Source organism: Corvus moneduloides, chromosome 2, assembly GCF_009650955.1.
Source record: "Corvus moneduloides isolate bCorMon1 chromosome 2, bCorMon1.pri, whole genome shotgun sequence".
In the NCBI taxonomy this organism is placed as follows: Eukaryota; Metazoa; Chordata; class Aves; order Passeriformes; family Corvidae; genus Corvus; species Corvus moneduloides.
The window spans coordinates 3,058,269-3,080,767 of NC_045477.1; the positions used below are offsets into that span (position 1 = coordinate 3,058,269).

The window sequence follows — 22,499 nt, forward strand, 5'->3', positions numbered from 1 at the left end:
GGGCGAGCAGGGCTACAGCGTAGCGAAAGCTCGAAGCAGCAGCGGGGCAGGGCAGCCACAGCTCGGTCTCCAGCAGGGCAGGGAAAGCGGCTTTTGGGGTCCCGGCGTTGTTTCCAGCAGGAAGAAAGAACGGCCAAAAAGAAAGAAGCAGCAGCTCCTTTCTCTGCAGCTTCTCTCTCCGGACGCTCAGAGCGAACTGACCCCACACCCAGGTGTAAACAAAGGAGTAGCCAGGCCTGCCCCACTCCCCTTTTTGTCTTTCTTAAGTACAGCTATTTGTCCCCTAGCAACATGCATATGGGAGAAAATTCCTTTAACAGAGAAAAAAACAGACTAAACTAAAACCCCAACATTTACAGATCTCCTTTGGGCTTCATCTTGCAAATGCTGATGCATGTATACCAAAATGTAATTAAACCCTCGTTTGGCCAATCCATCTCTAGACATTAATTAGCACAAGGTTTGAAAGTTTGCTTGGAGGAATTAGCTCTAAAATCATGGAGTACCTGGCTTTCATTAAGGAAGCAAGAATTTAGTAAACATTATTTAAGCCAGGAAGGTGGTAGGTGACAGATTGATGTTTTTCTGCTCTGGAATTTCTTCCACAGATTTCTATGGAAAGCCTCTGCCCCCGCTGACTCTACGCCAAAGACCCAACAGTGATACCCATGATGTCATTGCTTAACTGGAGCACAAAGAGACTTTTAAAAACAATAATTTTAAAATCCTATCATTTTTTTACCCTTGAAGGAAAATTTTTAAAATGACACTTTCTCAGCATGTGACAACTAAACATGGAGTTCATCCTGTTGTCCTTAGGTGGTCAGACTTTATCATTTACTTTTCACATCACCAGCTCTTCTTCAGGATTTATTTGGTTTACTTGTGAAAAGACATGGCTGAAAACCTGAAGAAAAACACCTTCAAGATCCCGTAATACTGGATTGTACATTCCCACCAAGACCTTTCTCCAGGTGCTGTGCAGGTGTTGGTATTTTTTCAGGGAGTAAATGATTCTAAAGCATTTTGTAAGAGTCCTGTATGATAGGGTGAATATAGAAAGGTTAAACAAATATTGAATATATTTTTCTACCTTTTTATAAAATGAGTTGAAAGTTTGAGTGGAGCTGTGTATCTACTACCAATAAAATGATACCAAGGGAGCATTAGTCAAGTGCATAAAAATAAAGTGTGTTTTACTCTTACATTTCTCTTACAGTACCAATACCTTTGCTTAGGTATTACATGACATATTTCATATTTCTGGCAATCTGAAGCAGGGGGTAAGATAGAAAAATTTAAAATAAATACATTTTATACAAAATAATACTATTTGAACTGTCTGGAAGTTTTTCTTATCTGTTGTTTTCTTGGTTTTGTTAACTGAGTTTGACATAGGTAATAAATTCTGTGGAAAAAGAGAGTTGAATACTGTATTGTCTACTACAACAAATGAGAAAATTGCACATAGTGGGAAATTTGCACTAATTAAATCCCGATTTTGATGGGAAACTGAATCAGCCAGTATGCAGATGACCTCCCACAGTTTTTAATCTCAATAATACTAAAATACCATCTTGCAGACTAAAGAAATGCTGGGTTTTTAAGGATTTATATAACACTTCCATAGAATGAGTTGAAAACCACATACAAGTGATACCTAAACAAGAGTTACAATTTGTTATATTCCTATTTAAATGTTTTACTGTTACCTTGCACACAAGCAGTGGTGTACTTGTAAAGGTTCGTTGTTCTGCCACTTAATGACAGATGGGATGAAGCCCCCATTCCCAGGGGCTTTTTGGAGAAGCAGTAGTTGATAATTTTATATGATGCTCTGTCTTCAGTAATGTGGTTTTACCAAAGGAGTTTACATGTTGAAACAATGTGGTGTATTACGTGTTCAGCATTTTGGTATTGGAAGTCTTTGCCATATGCCCCTTGCAGCATGGAGTTGCACAAACATCTGGCATACTAAAATGAAATAATTAAGATTTTTAAGGAGTAGGGTGGAATCTCTCTTATGGGTACTAAGTTTGGAATAGGTGGAGAAGTTTATTCCTCTTAAGTTTGTTAGTTTAGAGAAAGGATGAAACAATTTCTGTGTGACTACCAGCATGAGAATACTTTTGTTGTATTCTAATACTGTAACATGATTCAGTTGAATTATCCTCAGGATTTGGTCATTCTCCCTTCAGACAACACAATTCTAAGTGGAGGGGAGGTTGCACAAAAATTTATATATACAATCTCAACCTTACTCTCATTAGCTCTGTTACCACTTAAGTTTTTGGCTTTAAGGCTCTACTTTTGCAGACTTAATTTTTTACAGCTTCAATTTCTAGGAATGTATTACCCTTTTGTTTTCTCTCTTCCCTAAAATAAATTAATGGAAGTGTTTATTAAAAGCAAAGCTAAATACTGCTGTGGTAACGAAATTTGAGAAACTAAAATGTTGATGCTTATATATGAACTGTGTGTTCTGTATGCTGTGTGTGTGGATACATGTACCATTTTTGATTTTTGCTTTTAAAATAAATGTTACCAGTATGTGACCAAAGTATTCAAAAACATTTTATAAGTTTTTGTTTTATTAATATGCTTTGTAATTATTTACTATGGTGGGGTTTTTTCAGTAATTTATACTGCCATGACTTTTTATTTGCTCAAGATGACATTTATGTATAGAATAAAACTAATGCAAAGCATCAACATGTTTCCTGTATTACCATACATTTACGATTTTTTGGAAGTAAATAGAGACATAAATATTTAAGGACTGCAAGTCTCACTTTGCTAAAATGTATACTATAGAGACCTAGAATCTTTGCATATTTTTGCAGGAGCAAGATGATCAAATTTAGAATATACTGATAGATAAGTCAGGTGTAGATGTATGCATATAAAATGCTTAGATAGTGTACTTAATATTTGAGAGATGATAAGTTGTGCATCTGTAAATAGAGAGCACAAATTCTATTTTGCAGACTTTTGTCATCAATAACCACTTTCAAAATGTCTCTCTGCATTCAGGCAAGAGTATTTCTACTTATATACAGGAGTGGTAAGAACACAGAAATTCACTGGTTAAGCAGAGCATTTTGTATTATCTATGTGTAACATTTTAAATATATTTTAGGCAAAATATTTTAAAGGTAAGTTAAAAGTACCTTCTAAGAAGGAATAGCAATGTTCATGAACTGAATTAATGTCAAAGAGAATCAGTGCTTCAAAATAAGTTGTTCAGGTTGTCTTCCCTTTTAGTTACATCCTAGAATCCACAGAAATACCTTATTCATAGATTTAAAGGTTTTAAAAATCAAAATTATTAAAAATAGACATATTTGGTATCCATTAGGTCTCTAGTGTGAAATTGGAAAGGATTGATGGACAGTAACAAAGTAAGCAGCACAGATTTTTTTTTTTTTTCCCCTTTAAATATTCAAGCAATATTTTTTTCAGTAATATATTGTAGTATTTTAGTGGAAAGTTTAGTGTTGTAACTGCAGGATGCTACCCAATGACTTTGCCTTCATGTTGGCTTCCTGGCTCCTGGGATTCATTCAGTTTGAAATACTTTACTATTTTGAATAGAACACATCCACCAATATTTCAGTAGATGCACTTGTAAATGGAATAAATAATTGAGCCTATTGTGAGTGTAATTAGAGACAAGTTGATCTGCAGCAGCACATGAGAGAGATAAAGTTGCAGTTGCATTTTTGCTGTTTGCAGTTTGGCTGTGATGGTGTTGCTGATGAGCTGATTAACTGGAGTCTTCTCTCTGCTTCTGGTGCAAATCTGGTTTCAGACACAGTAACATATAGTGGAATATAACCACAGATTTAGGGGAAGGTGACTCATTCAGCAGACCTTTTTGTTTTATTGGTACAGTAAAATTCAGTTCTTGTATATATTTTCTTGTATGGTACTGGCTTTGGCACAATTATAACCAGAGAGAACTACTTTTTATAGCACTTTTGTCCTGTATTGGTTGGTAAAACTCATTTATCAAAAAGACTTTCAGGTTTCTTTCACATTTGAGATGCACGAGGTCTCCATTTTGCCTCCAGGCCCTTTATCGCAACCCTGATTGAAACACGCTTTCAAGCGTGTTACTAATCTGCATGAGGTGAGCAGAAATGCTCTTAGTCTTCATTAGCTGGTGCCTGAAACTCAAATATTTATCTATACGATAGCACTCCTGCCTTTACCTTTGCACCCCTTTCCAGTCTGGATTCCAGAGGCCAGGTTCAGCTTGCAGAAGCTTCAATTAAAACTACTCTTAAACAAGGTTGCTGCTTCCACAGGCTTGCTCTTAGTGAAGAGTTGGCAAATGCTGATGGGCTCCAAAGGGAGGGTATGTGGGGATTTGGTTTGCTTTGCTAGGACACAGTGATTGCAGCAGGAGACAGCCAACAGAGCAGGATGCCCTTCCTTGGAGGAGCAGTTTGCAGTTCTCAGGTTCTGTCCAGATGAAGGGATCAGATGAGAGGGTCCGGGCACATCAGCACCCTCAGCTTTTAGTGCTGCTAAACCAGTGACAGCTGAACTGGACTACAGTGGTCCTCCTACTTTCCATTCCCAGAGAATGGTTTGTCTGAAACTGTGTGTTGAGAGATTTCTGTGAGAATTCTCAAGCCTCCAGTAATTTTCATGGCAGTAGCAGCAGGTTAAGCCGGAGCTGATCTCTGGTGTGGCTCAGATGAGCTGAGTAGCAGCTCCGAAGCCTGGGCCAGATAGGAATAAAGGGCTGGTGCCAAGGCACAAGCAGAGACCTGATGGTGAGGGGGCTGTAGATGCCATCAGTCCCTCCCCCAGGCGCTGGGATGAGGATTAGTTTTGTAAATTGAGTGAGATAAACTAGATATAGATTAATTGAGAGCCCAGGTGCTGCCTAATCCTGGTTTGTCTACTGGTGAACCAGAGGAGTCAGGATGGCAAGTCGGCCTCCCACGGTTAAAAAAACCTAAAAAACAACAACACCAACAACAAAACCCAAACAAACAAACGAAAAACACCAACCAAGGTTAAAAATTAGGAAGACTTTTTTTTACTGTGAGGGTAGTGAGACACGGGCCCAGGGTCCCCAGGAAAGTTGTGCGATGCCCCAACCGTGGCAGTGTTCAAAGCCAGGCTGGATGGGGACTTGAGCATCCTCTAGGGCCTTGTGTCCCCACTGCTGGCCGAGGGTGTTGGGACAAGCTCATCTTTCACGTCCGCTCCAAGCCCTTAACGTTCTATGGTGTTGTGAAGACCTCCCATTCCCAGCCGCGCACGGCGGCAGCGCCGGGAACGAGAGCGGGCGGGGCCGGGCCGTGGCGCTGCCGCCCCGCCCCGGGGAGTTCGGGCCATGCGGGGGCCGGCGCTGCCGCTCGCCCGCCGCGCCGGGGCCGCGCTGGGGCCGGGCCGGGCAGCCTGGGACACTCCGGCACAGGTGAGCCGGGGCCGGGTGGGCCGGGGCCGGGGCCGGAAGCGCGGCGGGAGCGCCCCGGCCGCTTCCTGCGCGGGCCGTGCGAGCGGAAAGAGCGCGGCCGGCCCCGTTCGCTCTCCCCGCGTCCCTGCTCCCCACCCCCGAGCGTCCCGTGGATTTCTGTACCTCCTGCGGGAAGCTGCTCCGCCGCGGAGAGAATTCCCGGCCCCACAGCCGCCCCTGGTGCCCGGAGCCCCGTCCCTGCGGTTCTGCCGCCCGCCCGCCGCCGTCTCTGTGCCGCGTTGGGACGGGTCGGCTGCCGGGTGCCCTTAGGGAGGGAAATTCACTGTTTACCTTTGGGGGTTGCTTAGAAACCAAAAGCTTTTTCCCTACCTTTCGTAGGTTAAACTCCATCAGAGCCCCAGGAACCACTGGATTATCAGCACAGTGGATATGGAGAGGTATTCATTAACAAGCCGAGCAGGCAGGAAGAGTGTACTCTCGCTTAACTCCTTTGCTCTCTGAAATTTTTATTACATTTTGGTCGCATACAGATGCAGTCTTAATATTTAAGCATCCTGATATCACTGATACCAAGTTGATGTAATTAGTAAAATGTCTCTTATTAATTCTAGTGAGAACTAGGGCGGGTTTAATTTGGCTTTACTACTTTTCTTTTTTCTTCCTTTCTCTGAAGCTGGAAAACAAAACAAAAGGGAAACTCCAGAAGCAGATTTGTCAGGTGGTTCTGGATCACTTTGAGAAGCAGTACACGGCAGAACTGGGAGATGCATGGAGCAGTGTCAGGTCTGTGGCTTTGGGGAGATGGGGAGGGAAGGGCAGAGGTAAGGAACTGAATTAGTAATGACACATATGGCAAAGGCTGTCACTTAATTTGGGTCTTGATCACACAGCTGCTAAAGAGCTTCATTATTAAAAAACAAAAACATAGACACATAGCATTAGTTTAATTGAATCAACTTAAAAGCTCTTAGGTTGGTTCAGTGTTTTTCTGCTTTAGGCAGTGAATACTCCTGAGGAATATTTTTTGACACTAAATGAAAAATTACTAAGAGGAATTCAGACAGAAAATCCATGTAAGAAAGGCCTGAAAGAGCAAACTGAAATACAAACAAGCATGTTTCTATCACATACCACTGCTGTCTGACTGTCTTCCAGGAATATCTATTGATTTAAGTTTTACTGGCCCAATGTTTGCGGAACATGAAATGTAAAAAAGAACACTTGTAAAAATGGCATTTCAGTGCTGGCTGGAATGAGCATTGCAAAGCCATTGTGTGTGTGATTATTTTTGTTGTTTACAATTAATATTACAGTTACTCTTTGTCCCTAGGGAAGTACTTTGTAGTCAGGAAGAGCATCGTGCTTCAACATTTATATCTCCTATGTAAAATAAGAAAAATTGAGAATGTCCTGTTTCAGAAGAAATTGGCGTTTTAAATGCAATGATTAGAAAAAACCAGTGTCTTGGTTTCCTGTTAAAATTATTTTCCTGGGTACTTTTCTAACCAAAATTTGTAATTTCTGATTACACCAGGACCAGCCAATTGTGAGATTGTAAATAAAGGCTTCCTGCACTATTTTATTTGATGAATAGTTGAATGTCTTCTCCTTTTTGCACCCTAGAGACGTGCTGACCTTGCCGTGGTGCTGGCAGCACGCCCTGCTGCTGAACAGGTTCAGCCGGTGCCCTGGCCTGGAGAGCAGCCTGGCTGAGCAGGGATATCATCCTGCCTTTCCAGCAGCTCTGCCCTACCTCCCAGCAGCCTTCAGGTGTTACATCAGGCCAGCTCCTGGGAGATTCCCTGCCCAGAAACACCAGCCTGGCAAACTGAAGGAATATTACCTGCTCAATGCTGCCTCGCTGCTGCCCGTGCTGGCGTTGGAGGTGAAGGATGGGGAAGATGTTCTGGATCTCTGTGCTGCACCAGGGGGGAAATCTGTAGCTATTCTGCAGTGTGCCTGTCCAGGTAATGGGGCGAGGTGCTGGTGGAGGAAAAAAACCCCAACAACAGTTTGTATTCCAAGTAGTTCCATGCTGTTTAATAAGATTTTTATGAAGTCTGTTTGCCTAAAAGAGGATTAAAAATGCAGTCCTTACTTTAACATAGGTTACTGCAGAGTGACAGGCAAAAGTGGGGTAGCTCTGTGGGCTTTTTCTGCACTGTTACTTCTCCAGAAGTTACTTAAAGCCATGTCAATTTCTTGGCGCAGGGATGTAAATAATCTGCAATCTTAGAATACTTGTCCCTTTTTTTACTTTTTATTTTGTTCTTTTCCTCTACTGTCTCTTTTGTCAGTGCTGTGCAAATATTACAGGTAAGTTTAAGTGTGCTGATGTAAAACAGAGCATAAGAAGTGAAATGTGCCAGATCTGGGCAAAAGGAGAAGGTAAGGAATTGGTTGGAGAAGGATTCTGAGATAATCACAGTGTTTAGAAGGCAGCAGCAAGCAGCAGCTTGGACCAGGGAGGTAAAGCAAGCTGGGATTGCTGTTCCCAAGTTTATTTGCTGGCTTGGATAATAATTGTTTTGAACTGTTCACACCACCTTGTGCTCCTGCTGATGAGACCATTACTGTAACCACCTGCACCAGCTGATTACAACTGGCTTTCCCTCCCCCTTCTAGAGGAATGAGGTGATGCTAATGAAGTAAATTAACTAGGAGTTGTCCTTTGAAAAGGTTTAGGGAAAACGAAGCAACAAATCAACTTTTCTGTCCTCTGGCTGCTTCTGAAGAGAGCAAACTGTTGCTGAGAATGTAAAATGGGAGGGATTTGATTCTTAATATACCTCAGTGAATGCTAAGGTGTACCTTAAGATACTCAAAACTGATGCTTTATTTATTTAAAAGGCAATTTAATAAAATGAGGCATGCTCTTCATTTAGATGGTGGCTCAAGGAGCCCAGGAAGGCACTCACTCTTTGGAGATGGGTCATGGTTAAAGCTTGTTTTACTGTGGAATTCTATTGCTACAGAAGGATTTGCAAGGAAGTATTTGGGGTTTGCTCTGTAGGAGCATGTTGACATTTATTTTGGTTTACAAAAATTCAGTGGTATTCTAAAAAGTGCAGTAACACAGGCACGTAAGGTATAAACTCCATGGTAGTCATGGCAATGCAGTAGAACTTCTGAAATGGGTCTAACTCCTTATGGTTGTAAAAACAAAACAGGAAAAAATCATAAAGACATCTCTTTGGGTGTTTACTTCTTTTTTGTTTGTTTGTTTTTTCTTAATTTTCTAAGGTCATTTTCACTGTAATGAATATGATGATTTGAGGTCGAGGTGGTTGGAGCAGACAATAGAATCCTTCATCCCAGATGCTTTGATTAACTTGGTAATGGTCTCGAAACTGGATGGTAGAAAGATTGGAGATCTTCAGCCTGAATCTTATGACAAGGTGACATTATTACTGGTAAATTATATTTCCACATTCTGAGTCTTTTTTTTCCTATGCTGCTCTATTTTTCATTTTCTCTTTTTTTTTTTTCCTGGCCCCCCACAAAAATACCTGACTTATCAAGGGGAACAGAGTCACGTACAGGATTTGTAGAGTTTCAGGAAATACTTTGTGAAGCCTGTCATGCATTTATTCCTGTGTTGGGTGATGTTACCCTTTAAGCCTTAGGAGTGAATTCTGAAGACTTTGTAGCTGTAATTGTTGCATGATATGTAATTAGGAGGGGGAGGGGAACAGGAGGGAACTACTCAGGTAGAGCTTACTTTGGTAGCACTGATTTCTTACCTCCTGCTAACACCATAAAATCATCTCAAAATAGTAATGGGATTATTTCACCCCTAAAAATGGGAAGTGAAAAGGGTGTTTCTTAATATTTGCAAAAGAAAATTGAATAGATTTTGGCACATGGTGTTCAAAAAGTGACCATCTTTGTTGTGAATTGTCTTACTGATTTTATTAATTGATTAGGTATTGGTTGATGCTCCTTGTTCAAATGACAGAAGTTGGCTCTTCTCTGCTGACCCTCAGCAAGCTGTGCTCAGGCTCATGCAAAGGAAGGAGTTGTCCTCTCTGCAATTCCAGCTCCTAAGGTGAGAAGTGCAAAAAGTTAAAGGAACTTCCTATAATTAATAAAAATTACATGGGGGCAAGATTTGTCATGGTTCAATAAACAAACCCAGGGTTTCTCCTCTGAAAATAATAATAATGTCAGGAATATGTGGTTGTGATGCTGTTTAGAACAATCAGTGGGTCTGAGATGATGTGGAAATCTGTGTGGGTGATATCAGCAGCAGGGCTTTGGTCCTCTTAACTCACTTAATTCACAGAAATGTCCATTTGCAGGTGACTCACAACAGTCTGGTATGAAATCAAAATATTTTAGGTGGACACAGCTAAAATGGGTTTAGATACATTCCTTATTGACTGTTTGTAGCACAGAAAGGCTCCCAGTCCTGACAGGGTAGAAAAAGTAAAGGAATGTGAAGTTTGGGGGTGAAAGAGAAGATTGTTTATTTTTGAGAACATCCCCCCAGTAATCCAAAGCAAGGCTGTCATGTATAACTGCACAGTTTTTCTCATGGGGGAAAAAAAAGAGTGACTTCTCAATAAAACCTTCTAAACTTGAGTGGTATTTGTGCAGTGACTGTCATGCCTGAAGTCCATCTGTCAAAGCAAATTGAGGGGAAAATAACATATTATAGAAAAGAAAAAGAAACTTTTTATGGAAAGTTCCCACTGCAGTTCAAGACAGTTTTGCATGACTTCCAGTTGAAAAAGGCCTGGCAGAAGCCTGTGATTTATAACAGAAATATGAGGATCTTATTGCTGTAATGCATCATGTCATCCATTTCCTGTGAAGAAATCAATCACATTTAAAACACTGACCTGTTTCAGTTTTCCCTTTTCAATATCTGACATAGAAAATCCAATTTGTGAACCCGTAGCAAAAGGAAGCATACATCATGCAGAGAAATTTTGAGAATTTGCATAAATCATTCCACATTGTAATCCTGGAGAATTCATGACAGCAGAAACCTTGTTTTTTAAAAAAATATACATTCCTGTCAGCCCAAATCAGATTTAATTGAATTATTCCTAAATAGACAGAGAACTTTCTGTTGAAAATATTCTTTACTTTAGCAACAGTAATAAGAATTTGTAAAGACAAAATACCTTTGCTATATAAATTGTAGTAAAAGAATGGTGATTTCCATTTTATTGCTCAGCATAGGTCTGAGTACTTGTGTAGATTGATCAGTCTGTTGTGATGTGCACTGGATTTTTGTTTGCCTTTTAAAATATTTTGGAGCCTATGAAATAAGTAGCTACTTTCAAGAGTTAGATATTATAAGGGTTATTGGTTAAAATACTTGAAGTATAGCTGCCCACTGGCTGGTTATTGTTCTTTTTACCTGATCACTTTAGGATGAATTCCCATTTCTAAAGGCATCTCAGATCCCATGTGAAAGGGGAAAAAGGAAATGATAAAGCAAGATCAGAAAAGGCTGAATGTTTCATGACAAGTGCATTAGAACTAAAATTGTGGGATGCTCCCCTATTCACGCCTCTGCTTTACGACTAGAGTGCATAATTATAAATAATTTTAAAAATTGGGTTTGAATCCCTTCTCCAGTACTTCCAGTAATATTCAGGAGGGCTGAGCCTCCATGAATCCAGCTGTACTGCTTTTTAAATGAGCCAGCTCATGCAGGGCTCTCTCTGGTTCATTGGTCCAGATCTCCTGGTGCTTTATGCTCCCACGTGTTCCTGACCTTGGTTCCTGTGTCTGTAAACAAAAACAATTGTCAGGCTGAATCCCGGCAGGTTTGTGGAGAGTATTGTGAGAAATACATTGAAAGAGCATGGAGTGACAGGACCAGGGGGAATGGCTTCAGACTGAGAGGGAGTGGGTTTAGATGGGATATTAGGATAAAAATTCTTGACTGTGAGGGAGGTGAGTCCCTGGCACAGGGTGCCCAGGGAAGCTGTTGCTGCCTCTGGATCCCTGGAAGTGTCCAACGCCAGGTTGGACGGAGCTTGGAGCAACCTGGGATAGTGGAAGGTGTCCCTGCCCATGGCAGAGGGTGGGACTGGATGAGCTTTAAGGTCCCTTCTAACCCAAACCATCCTGGGATTCTGTGAAACACTCTGTGATTTGAAGGTGAAGCTTGAAGGTCCAAACATTATTTCAATTTAGCAGGAGGATTAAGTGTAAGGGTAACGTAAAAATGAGAAGAATAGAACTCGGCTTTGCATTTCATTTTTATTTCTTTCAAGCAACACTCGGCCTAAAATTTGAGATTCTCTCCTTCTTAATTAAGGAAATGCTTCACTTGTAATCTGTTTTTATGGATCTGCTTAGGGGGAAGTGGGAACATCAAAGAGGGAAGTTAAGGAAGGAAAAGTAGGGTTTGCAATACAATGTAATTAATTAAGCACATAGAGGCTTCAAAGAATGAAGATCTGGAAGAAACTGATGCAGCAGTCTTTCTCCTGCAGCCTGCATAAAATCTGAAATGTAAATAAGTGATATAAATGCTGAACAGCAAATGTTCTGAGCAATGAGGGCACCACTGATTTGATGGAAATTGAGATTGTAATGATTGCTCGTACCCAAACCAAAGCATCCCTGCTGAGTGCTCTAATCCAAGAACACACTGCAAATCTTGTTATTATTTGGAGTGTTCATGCAGAAAACAAATTGCAAAGTAAAAAAAAAGGAATATTCATTTCCTGATGCTAAATGCTAACACAAAATACAGTGGTTCCCAAAAGCAAATTTACCAATGTTACCAGTTCTCAGAGAGAAATTAGATTTTGGGCTAAGCTTGACTGCCCAATTACGTAGTGGTTAAACTGTTATGGATGTTGTAATTATTCTTAGACTGGTTTCTGCAGCTGAAAGGAGCTTGTCTTAGGGCTCAGCAGAAAAGAAATCCAACAAAATACAATTTAGAAAACTCAGCAAAGGCATTCAGACTGCTGGAACTCTTCTATGCACAACATCTCTGAGTAATTAAGCAGCTCTGTATTTTCACTGAATTGTGGAATTTTCTGCAGGAGAGGAATTGCGTGCTCTTAGTTGGGCTTTTTTGTGGTTGTAGAGTGAAGGCAAAATTGTGCTTATAAATATAAAATCATATATTTAGCATATGTCACCAATGTTCCATTTCTGCTGTGAGGAGTAAATTGTGCAGAGAATTGCTTCATCACACTGTTTTTCAGCTCTTCCCCTGGCATCTTTCCCTTTGCTCCTCTGTAGCTGTCCAGTTAATCCTCTTATTGTCCAAAACCATCTCATCAATTAGCTCCACTGGGAATTTTTGAGAATTACAACTGTTGGACCAACAGATCTGCTGTGGGTTTTGTGGATGATAGGATTGTTTAGCAGCTTTCTGTCTTACAAAAGCTGAATATTTTGTGTGTTTGTGCTGTGCCATTCCCCAAAACACTTTTGGTTCTGTTGGAGATTTTAAATGGTTGGTTGGAATTTCTTCACAAAGAGTGACAGCTGTGGCCACTGCTGTGGCTCCAGGTGTTCCATCAGAGGTGTTAAAGTGTTTCTGTTTTTAAGTGTAGCAGCACCCTGTAAATAACTTATGGATCAAGCCCCTTAGGATATGTTGCAAAGCCAAGCTTATTGAATGTATAAATAACTATGAATAAACGAATAAGCTGCTCAGCAGTTTTTTGGGATCACATATTTTAATTCAGACACAAATTTTGCTTTAATTCCACCTTCAGTCCTTTCTCTGTGTGTTTCACAAGCTGTGAGGATAACCACTAACCCTGAAGTTGTGTGGCAGGGTTTGTAGTGGGTTTCAAAGGTCTTTCATTCTCCCTTCTGGGATGTCTCATATCCCTGTTTTAACAGGATAAGTATTTCAGAAGTCACCATGCATTGGAGGACAAAGATCAATAATTCTAGCTGAACGTTTGCTCTTTGCTTTAGAATAATTTAGAATTATTTGCTATAGATTTGTTGCTTATCAGGATTTTCAGGACAAATTTTGGCTAGGGTAGAACAGAGAGGGTTTTTTTGGATTTGTGGGTTTTGGTTGTTTAGTTGAGAGGTTTTTGATACCTGTCTCTCCTTTTATTTATGATTCAGTTTAGTGCTGAAAAAAGCAGTTGACTTTCATGATTCTCCTGTTATTCTGAGCTGCAATGTTTCTCCACAGGAGCAAAGTTTACTTAGAGAGGAGCAGAGGGAGTGCTTGAACTACTGTCACTGCCCATCATAAAGTATTAAAAAAAATCGGTATTTTGACACTGCAGGAGTTTCTTTATCATTTTTACCAGGTTTGAAGAAATAAAAGCAAAACCTGTAACATGCAGGTCATATTACCACAAAGTATCTGGACTTCTGTGAGAGGCAAAAGGTAATGTGGATATTTTAAGTCAATAAAAAGAATAGAATTGGCATTTTTTATTCTGATGAGACATTATCTTGCCTATTGAGCAGAAATATGTTATAGTTGCCAAAAGATGGCACTGTTGAAGTGTTGTTTTAAAATGTGTCATCTTTGCACTTTAATACTGAAAATGGTTGAACGATTAACATAATTAATTCTGCCCCTTCCCATGGTGTGCAACATAAACCCAAGCACAGGAGGATAGGCTGGAAATGCAGGTGCTACCTATAGTATGAAATATATATTTTTGTGTCTGCCCGTTTTTAAAAGGATCTTTGAGACGCCAAGACTTTTAGAATGAAAAAAGTCATCCTATTATGTCTCATTTTCTGTAAATGGGAAAAATCCTGTTTAGTTCCTGGCTAACTACATTTTAGTTGCATGTAACAGTTTTTTGGGTTTGGAATTGTCGTGTGGCTCTAGCATAACCTTTTGTTCCCTGAGATATTAAACAGTAATGCTGTTTTGTTTTCCCTAATTTAGTAAATATTGAGAATTTTTTAAAGAAGGAGCTTTAAAATAATATATTTCTTTAAAAAGTCTGTTCCAGTACTTCTGTAATAGAGGGAGTTAGGATAGATTAATGTATCTGTTGTACCTCTGACCTCCACAGTACAATATGGACTTGTACCCAGAGACACACCCTGCAAAAATATAAAGTACTTTAAAATTTTTTTTGTTAGTGCTGTAAAACCTTATTTAGAATGAGGAGGGGAGCAATCTGCATGTGTTAATTTGTTTTACAGAACTTGTTGAATGAGATGGACAGAAAGAGGCTCCAGAAAAAGTTTCCAGGACTTCTGATGTGTGTTCTGATGTATCTTCATGTGAAGCATGAAACCTTGCAGTATTAGTGGCTCTAAACATGTAAAATTCATTACAGGAAACATATATACCTGAAATAAAATTATGAAATTAAGGATAAGTAGATCTTTATTTCAGCTGGAAGTTTTAGCTCTTTAGTAAACACAAATGTCATATGTACCGCTAAGAGAAAAATAACTGCAGAGTAACTGCCTCTAAATAATGTGGGGGTTTTTTAAACAGGGCATTGTAATGAGAGCAAGGTGAAAAAAATGTTTTAGCATCCTGTCAAAGCATTCTAGAATTGAAGCCCATTTTTGAGAGTCACAAAGGAACAAGCACCGAATTCCTTCAGCTGAGCATCGATAATTAAGATTCCCAATGGAAGAGAAATCTTAATTCCTAGATGGTGGAGTTACAGTAGGATTAAGTTTTGCTTCATCTCCAACCTGCCCCTTGGATGAGCTTGTTTCCCTCCAGTGATTTACAGAGGAAGTTTCTTAAATGTATTTGAACAATTCACTGATGAGCAAATCCTCTCATTAATGAATTCTTCGTGATGCTGATGACGAGAGGACCAAACTCCCTGGCTCTGCTTGCCCAGCTCAGTGTCACCCTGTGTGACTTTGAGCCCAGCACTTCCACACTTGGAGTTTTGCAGCTCCCTGCAGGTTTATCAGAAGCCAAGCACGGCTTAATCAGGGCTGGCGGGCATTGACTTTGAGCCCAGGGACTGAAACAACTGTTGCTGCACTTGACAAGATGGATAGATACATTGATTAACCTTGCTGCCTGAAGTCATTCTCCTCAGATATTTTAATTCAGGGTTTAAGTTCAAAATAAAGAGAACTGCCCTGAGCAGGCTGACCTTTCTGGGTCATGGGCCAGTGAAGATTCACAGGCTGAGGTTTAGACATGGGGGTTTTGAGGTGAGATTTTCAAGTTTTCCTTCAGAGGCCTGTGCTGCTCTTTCCTCTGATGGACTCAGTTGGAGGAGCATGGTGCCCTTGAAAATGTTGTCTGAAGGAGTTGTTGCCTTCTGTATGGGAAGAAAAAGACATTTAGCAAGTGTCCAGGCTTTTAACCCTGTAAAGTGTAGCTACAGCTACTTTTTGGTATATAGCTTTATCTTTTACCTTTCCCACTCTTACATGGTAAAAGAATTTTCTCTCTTCTCTAAATGCTTACTTAGTACCTATCTTAGAAGTAGGAAAGTGGTTGCCATTATCTGCTTCTAGGAGTAGAATTCTCAGGTCTGCTAAAAGTACATCTCAATTGTTACATTAAAGCATTTCCAAGCTCGCTGGCTGCCCTCAGGGCTTGGCACTCGTGCATGCATGGAAAAGGTGTAGCTGGCAGGGGTAGGTCTGTCAAAAATGAGTTATATAGCTGGATTCTGATAAAAATGTGAAGATCAGCTCGACTTTCTGAGAGCCCGTTTAGACTTCAGCTCTGTTCTCTTTGAGTTCTAATGTGAAAGATAAAAGCAAGATCTAATACATGGGAGGAAAAAGGTGCTTTTGAATTTCCCCAAATGGGTGTGAGGCCAAGAGACAGTGGGGTCAAAGAGACATCAGGGTCTCTTGCTGGTTTGTTGTTCATGAGAAGGGAGGGTTGCACAAGCCTGCTTTGCTTTAATTTAGCAGTTAATTCCATATTTCTGGGTGCACTGTGGTTCCTCAGGCCAAGAGCAGCAGCATGAGCCCCACCCTTTTAAATGGGCAGCTGCTGACAAGGAAAGGAGCTGGAGAGAAGGCGGGACAGCTTTTGGGGACAGAAACGCTGCTTTTGGAACCCTCTATGGAGTAAATATGTGTTGGGATGCCAGCATGAATATCTGGAGCCAGGCATTTAAATGCCTGCTGGTAAGTGCAGAATTTTAGAAGATGAGAGCTGGGAGGGATGTCAGGGTTCCCCCTGCTCTCTTTGACTGTCTCAAGGTGGCAGTGTGAATGTTGTGCTCTACCAAGCTGTGGCAGGAACATTCTCAAACATTTCTGCAGGCTTTGAAAAGCTGCTTGCGGTGTGAGATAACCTTGTAGGTTTAATTAATTAATAGGTTTAACTTATTTTCAGAGTATCCTCGAATGAGTGCACTAGGCCCAGTTAAACTGAAAATATTTAGGCTACCTAAGTGCACTGTAACCTGGTTTTGGCTATAACAGGCTGAATTTGGAATTGCTCCCTCACTAAGGTTATATATGCTCGCTCTCCGTGTTTTTCCTGAAGATTGATGCAACAGAGGCATTTAACGCATATTTTTTTCTTAGAGCACCATCACTTGAGAGAGCTCTGTCCTTTTATGCTGAGTAAAATTGGAAAATCATAGACTTAAGTGAAATATGTACTTTGCTTGCTGATTACCTTAACCAAGGCTCATAGAAGAATTGGGCAAGGTAATGTGTGGACTGCCAAGAGAAGTAGATTTGGTATAATACAGGAGTTTTCACCTGGTCTTATCACTGTCTGAAGCAGTCATTTGTCCTGGTGTTCCCATATTATTTTGGGCAGGATTTTCAGAGCAGCTTTGATCTGTGATCAGCTTTGATCCTGTTTGTGCTGAAGCTTTTCTTTATTGATTCTTTTGCCAAAAAGTCCCAATTCTGTTAAAAGGGTTTATCTTCCCCCCCCTTGTATTTTCTTCTTTCCTTTCTTAACTGTTTTTGGTCAGAGACCACTCATGGGAAGTCCTCAGCTTTCTGGAGGAATTGCTATTTCCATGGCATTGTCTTTGTTTATCTAGACCTGGAATCAGAATTTCTGTCTTTGGGGACTGCTCACCTCATCTGGTTTGAGGAGATGGTTGTTTCTTTTTCTTTGCTTTTCTTCTTTTTATTTGTCCCAGGATATTTTTTTCCTGGGGGGTGTGAGCACAGTATTGTCAGTAATATCTACAAATCTCTGATTATTCAGTGTCACTTACACCATTCACCTGTTCTGATTTTCTTGTTATTAAACAAAGGGAATCTTACTGAGGGAACAATTATATTTAACGTGATATTTGCCTGTAGTATCTGTTTGAATACCAGCTTACAATTCAGTCTTTGAGCCAAAAATGGCTCAGAAATGTATGATTTAATGGGATTTATCTTCAGACAGTGTTTTAATAGCAAATGAGCCTTTTGTGTAGCTTCCTCTTTTAGAAATGGTGGTGGTGCAAGATTTTTGATTTATCTTCTTACTCCCTTAATTTGCAGCAGGTGAATATGGTTTGCATATCTTATTTCTATCCACTCATAGGTTATATTTATGTGTCTGAATAAGGACTTGGCATATCTGCTGTACTGGGAAATAAGCAGTTTATTTAAACTCAGTTTCAGTGGTAAAGTGATAAAGAAAAACTTCTGTTCCCTCCACCTGCCAGTAGTTGTGAAGCTTTCAGGCTTTAAGCCACTATTTTGCCTTTAGTCAAAATTTGTCAACATGTTAATAAGTGAAGGGTACATAAACAAACAATATATGATCCTTAGGAAAACAGGTTGAAAAGCAGTGGCTCAGTGACACCCCCAAATCCTCTTACCTTGCTAAATAAGTTGCAGAATTAACAGGAATGTTTCTAAGATTACAGCCCAGTCATGAATTCAGGCCATTACTGCAAGTGTCCATTCTGATATTTGTTCACACAAGCATCTTGCCATGTCTAGCTGGCCCTTGTGATGTGAGGTAACCCATTTTGTATGCACAGTTGCAGCACTTTCACAGCAGAGCTGAGCACAGCAGTGCTTGATGCATATTCTGAATGGATGCTGCTTTGTACTTGTCACTGGGGTGTAAAAAGTACCTTCAGCTAACTGAGAATGCAATAATGAATGAGAAAGCAAAGTCGTGTTGTGGGTGGTTTCCTGAACTGTCAGTTATGTACAGTGAAGACATTTTCATAATGCTATTTTTGTCATATTTATTTATAGTCTGGATTTGTAAGTCTACACATTCTCCCTCTACCAGTATGTCCCTTCTGATGTTGATTTTTTCCCCTTTTCCCTCTCTGTTGTTCTCTGCAGGTCTGCTATCAAAGCCCTGCGTCCCGGTGGGTCCTTGGTCTATTCCACGTGCACCCTGTCCAAGGCAGAAAACAGCGATGTGATCAATCTCATCCGGAACTCCTGCAGGGATGTGATGCCTGTGGATATAAGTGAGCTGGCCAGAGGTGTTTCCCAGGAATTCACTTTCCTCAGTGGAACGCAGCAGCACGAACTGCTGGTTCTCCCAGAGAAAGGGAGAGCGTGGGGTCCCATGTATGTAGCTAAATTAAAGAAAAGGTCCTCCACCTGATGCCTGTTGGTTGTTCATAAGCAGTATGTGATAAATTTATATTGATTTAAATACAGTATGTGCATATGAACATGTCCAAGGCAACTGAATTTTAAGTGTTAATAATAATTCCTAATAAAAAGAAAGGAAGAAATTTAACTTATTTTAACTTAAAATCCTGAATGTGCCTTCCAGTGTGGGCTTGTGGGCCTCTGAGAAGTCCTTAGGAAGTCAAGGGAGCTTTGTATTGTTTTCAGGGTGGTGCTTTCAAAGGGATTTGGATCCTAGAATAAGAGGCCTAATGTGGTAGAATTTTGCACTGGTTTTGGTATTTTTATTTACTAACTTGGTTCTAATACAGTATGTTTTTAAATAAAATGGTTTTCAGTGGTCTGAAGTCATGGAAATCCTGCTTTCTCTCTAAACGCATCTAGAAATCTGTGTTTCTGTAGGAACTGATTTGGACGTAGTGTCATCTTAGGTGCTGCAAGCACTGGCAGAACAGGTTTCATATTTGCTAAGCTGTTTACTGGTTAAAAGCTGTCTTTTGTTTACAGATGCAAAGGTCAGCAGGTAGATCAACACCAGGTTTTTTTTATTATTTATTGATAGTCTTCTATTTTTGAGCTTGCAAAAATGAGTTGAAAGAATAATGGTGTGTATATTACAGCCTATGCTTGTCTTGAAGCAAAGTGGAACCCTTTCATCCCCAAGGGTTCTTTCCCAGGTGGAAGGTTATAATCACTGTTTTTAAAAATGTTGTTTTGAAGAACAGATGTAGATGAGTTGCACTTGTGGACATGGGGGTGTGTGACACTGCACATTTATTAATTTCATAGAATCAGGATGGTTTGCCTTGGAAGGGACCTTGAAAAGCATCCAGTTCCAGCTTTCTTGCTGTGGACAGGGACACCTTCCACTAGACCAGGTTGCAAAGTCCCATCCAACCTTAAACACTGGGGTTGGAGTGTCCACACCTTCTCTGGGCAACCTGTTCCAGTGTCTCATTCCCCTCACTGTAAAAAAGAATTTCTTTTTAATATCAAATCCAAATCTGCTTTCCTTCACTTTGAAAACATTTAGTATATTTTATGTGTATGTTACACAGTTTGCCCTCAGAACACTGCTGTACCTTCTGGTGAGGCAAACAAATGCATCAGAGGTTCTGAAACCTCACTGTTTGCTGTGTGAGCTTTCACAAGTTATCCTTTCCCCTGATTTGGGATGAAAAATGTTTGTGGTGGCCCTGTAGTATTAAATTATCAGCAGTGTCTCTGAAAACTTGAGAGGCTGTAAAGTTCTTGCAATTTGAGTATGCAGATGATCCTGTGTTCCTGTGAAAAGGATCTGTCCCAGGAACATGAAATGTAATACCCACATTTGGAGTCATGTCAGGCTACTGGATGAAATAACTGTACCTTTGTCAAAATGCTTCCCATCAGTTTCATTTGCCCTGTGGAAATTGAAGTGGAAAGGCAAGAATGTAACTTGCTCAGGGATGGAATTGAAATATGTGCTTGAATTGGATGGGTGAGGAGGACATGGACTGGATAATCACGGGAAGAACAAAGGGACCCTTGAGCTGAGCTTCTCTCAGCCTCAGCAAATGGGCAAATCTCTGTGAGCTGCATTAGACCTGAACCCTGCAGCAAGGCCCCCTGGTGTGTCTAAAAGCTGCACTGAGTTCTGCATAACCCTTTGCTGATCTCCTGGAGTCCCTTTCCAACTAGTCTAAAAATGCACCAACAACGAAGGTAAAAACAAGACTAATTAATAAGGGATACTTACTTTGGTTTGTACTTGATGACTTCTGTTCCAGAGTGCTGTGGAGTTTTTTGGTTTTTTCTTTTGTTCTAATCAGTTCTGGCTGGTGACAGGAATTTGCTGAGCACGTGTGGAAGGAGAAGGGAAAAGCAGAAAGGACGGAGGCAGGCCTGTAGAGGTGAGGGGCAAAGCTTGCACATGTTGGGAAGTAGTGTCCACCCAAAGGCACTTCTTGAAAAGGCTTCGTGTCCGTTCAGGGTTCTCTTGGATACTTCTGACTTATGCTCCCCTTCATTACAAGGCTGCAACATTTTCCCATTTTACACCTTTTTTTTTTTTTTTTTTTTTTTTTTTTTTTTTTTTTTTTTTTTTTTTTTTTTTGCCAGAGAATTGTAATTTAGTTCCTTGTCATGTCCTTCCTCCTCTTTCCTGAGCAATGCTGATGGAGATGGGGAGGAAAACAAGTCAGCCTTTCTATCATAGAGGAAATTGCAGCCCCAAGCAAGATGAGGGCAGGGAAATGACCATTTCTCTTGCATTGGAGAGTCCCAGAGAAATCTTCACGATCTCTAATGAAACTGTCCACAGCTGTATGCATAGCACACACCAGTGCCAGCACCTCAGAGGCCACAGAGAGCTCTGGAGTTCAGCTGCTCTCGTGCTTTTCTGCCATTCCCTTTTCCAGTATATAAAAAGTCACTTCCCTGTTTCAGGGGGGTCAGCACAATAAGAAACTGGAAAGAAAGCCTTATCTAAAGGCAATTTCAGTATTTACCAAATTTTATCCTTTATTCAGTGGCATCTGACACAGTTCAATTATGGCTTGTCAAAAGCATTTTCCACTGTGGGGTAGAGTGGAAAAACAGATTACACAATGTCTGTCGACTGATGCACCTGACCAGGGGACTAATGAACTCTTGGCTTTCTTAGTAAGAGAAGGTGACACACATTGTAAGGGGTAAAATGAAAAGATCAGGACTGGTGGGTGAAACATGTGAAATACTGGAGAAGAGACTCTGTGGCTTTTAGCATGGTAGAGCAGCAGTGCTGCAGCCTGTTCAGGAAATGCTCTGTGAGTGGAGAGAGGAGAGAATGGTGGGAGAGCCACAGGTACCTGTGCTGGGCTGGGAGGATCCCCTTACTTCATTTGACTGTCTTAGAAGGAGAATTGAGGACAGCAGTCATGAAAACTGTAGTGGGATTGCTTTAAATTTGCAGGGTCTTTAAATTAGCTATAAGCATTTGAATCAGATGTGTCTTCCTGTTTCTTGCCAAACAAATGGCTGTATTGGTAGGTGCTCCTGTCAGAAAAACTGGTTTGGTGGGAGGAAAATTGGAGAATCAGACCTGGCTGGAGTAGAATATGGCTTACTTCTAAGCTGGCATAACTTCATGCAGTATTGGCTATAAATGTTGCAGGGGAGATGGGAACAGCACATCCTGGTAGTCTCTTAACTTCCAGGGAAAAGTGAAACTTGGGAGTTCTCAGTTCGCCGAACTTGGATCAGAGCACACAGGGCACAGTCAGTCCCTGGTCAAAGCTTTTAGATGTAGCCCCACCACATGATTCCTGACTAAAGATAGGTTTTTATGAGACAGATCACAGCAATCATGAAACGCTTGTCAGAAAATGATTTTTTCCTTTTCTGATCTTCCTGCCTGCATCCTATGACTTGAGGTCAAGGTCTAATGGCCTTGGAAGTTTTGATTTTCTAGTAGTTGTACGTAGTTTTCAACAGAGGCAAGCACCATACAGCTTCCACGCCTCCGTTTCAAAAATGTTCTCTGTGGTACCAGAACAAAATGCCTGGATCAAAAACTCACAGCTGCTCTCGAGAGAAAGAGATGGAACATAAAGCTGGGTTTCGT

The 22,499-nt window shown here is 40.7% G+C and overlaps 2 protein-coding genes and 1 long non-coding RNA gene across 16 annotated transcripts in view; 2 read left to right on the forward strand and 1 right to left on the reverse strand.

The window, feature by feature from the left end:
* The window catches only part of ARL13B (ADP ribosylation factor like GTPase 13B), a 36,546-nt gene extending 33,983 nt beyond the window's left edge, over positions 1-2,563 (forward strand). For 9 of the 10 annotated variants that reach the window (XM_032095629.1, XM_032095620.1, XM_032095637.1 and 6 more), the window contains one exon: positions 609-2,563. In XM_032095629.1, coding sequence (XP_031951520.1) covers positions 609-685 — 77 coding nt within the window. In that variant the 3' untranslated portion in view covers positions 686-2,563. The remainder of the gene's footprint in view (positions 1-608) is intronic. The other variant, XM_032095599.1, reaches the window with a different exon arrangement.
* Positions 1,265-5,754, reverse strand: LOC116437692. Its single transcript, XR_004237416.1, has 2 exons — positions 5,600-5,754; positions 1,265-4,969 (listed from the first exon to the last, which is right to left on the reverse strand). It is a non-coding gene; the product is annotated as an uncharacterized LOC116437692 (long non-coding RNA).
* The window catches only part of NSUN3 (NOP2/Sun RNA methyltransferase 3), a 38,702-nt gene continuing 21,536 nt past the window's right edge, over positions 5,334-22,499 (forward strand). For 3 of the 5 annotated variants that reach the window (XR_004237414.1, XR_004237411.1, XM_032095666.1), the window contains exons 1-6: positions 5,334-5,437; positions 6,111-6,220; positions 7,061-7,404; positions 8,681-8,850; positions 9,364-9,485; positions 18,617-18,850. Coding sequence is in view for 3 of the 5 variants with exons in the window: in XM_032095666.1 (XP_031951557.1) it covers positions 5,354-5,437; positions 6,111-6,220; positions 7,061-7,404; positions 8,681-8,850; positions 9,364-9,485; positions 18,617-18,850 (1,064 nt within the window). In the remaining 2 variants the exon portion in view is untranslated. Of the gene's footprint in view, positions 5,438-6,110; positions 6,221-7,060; positions 7,405-8,680; positions 8,851-9,363; positions 9,486-18,616; positions 21,494-22,499 lie in introns of those variants that run through there. The other 2 variants (XM_032095680.1, XM_032095689.1) reach the window with 2 other exon arrangements.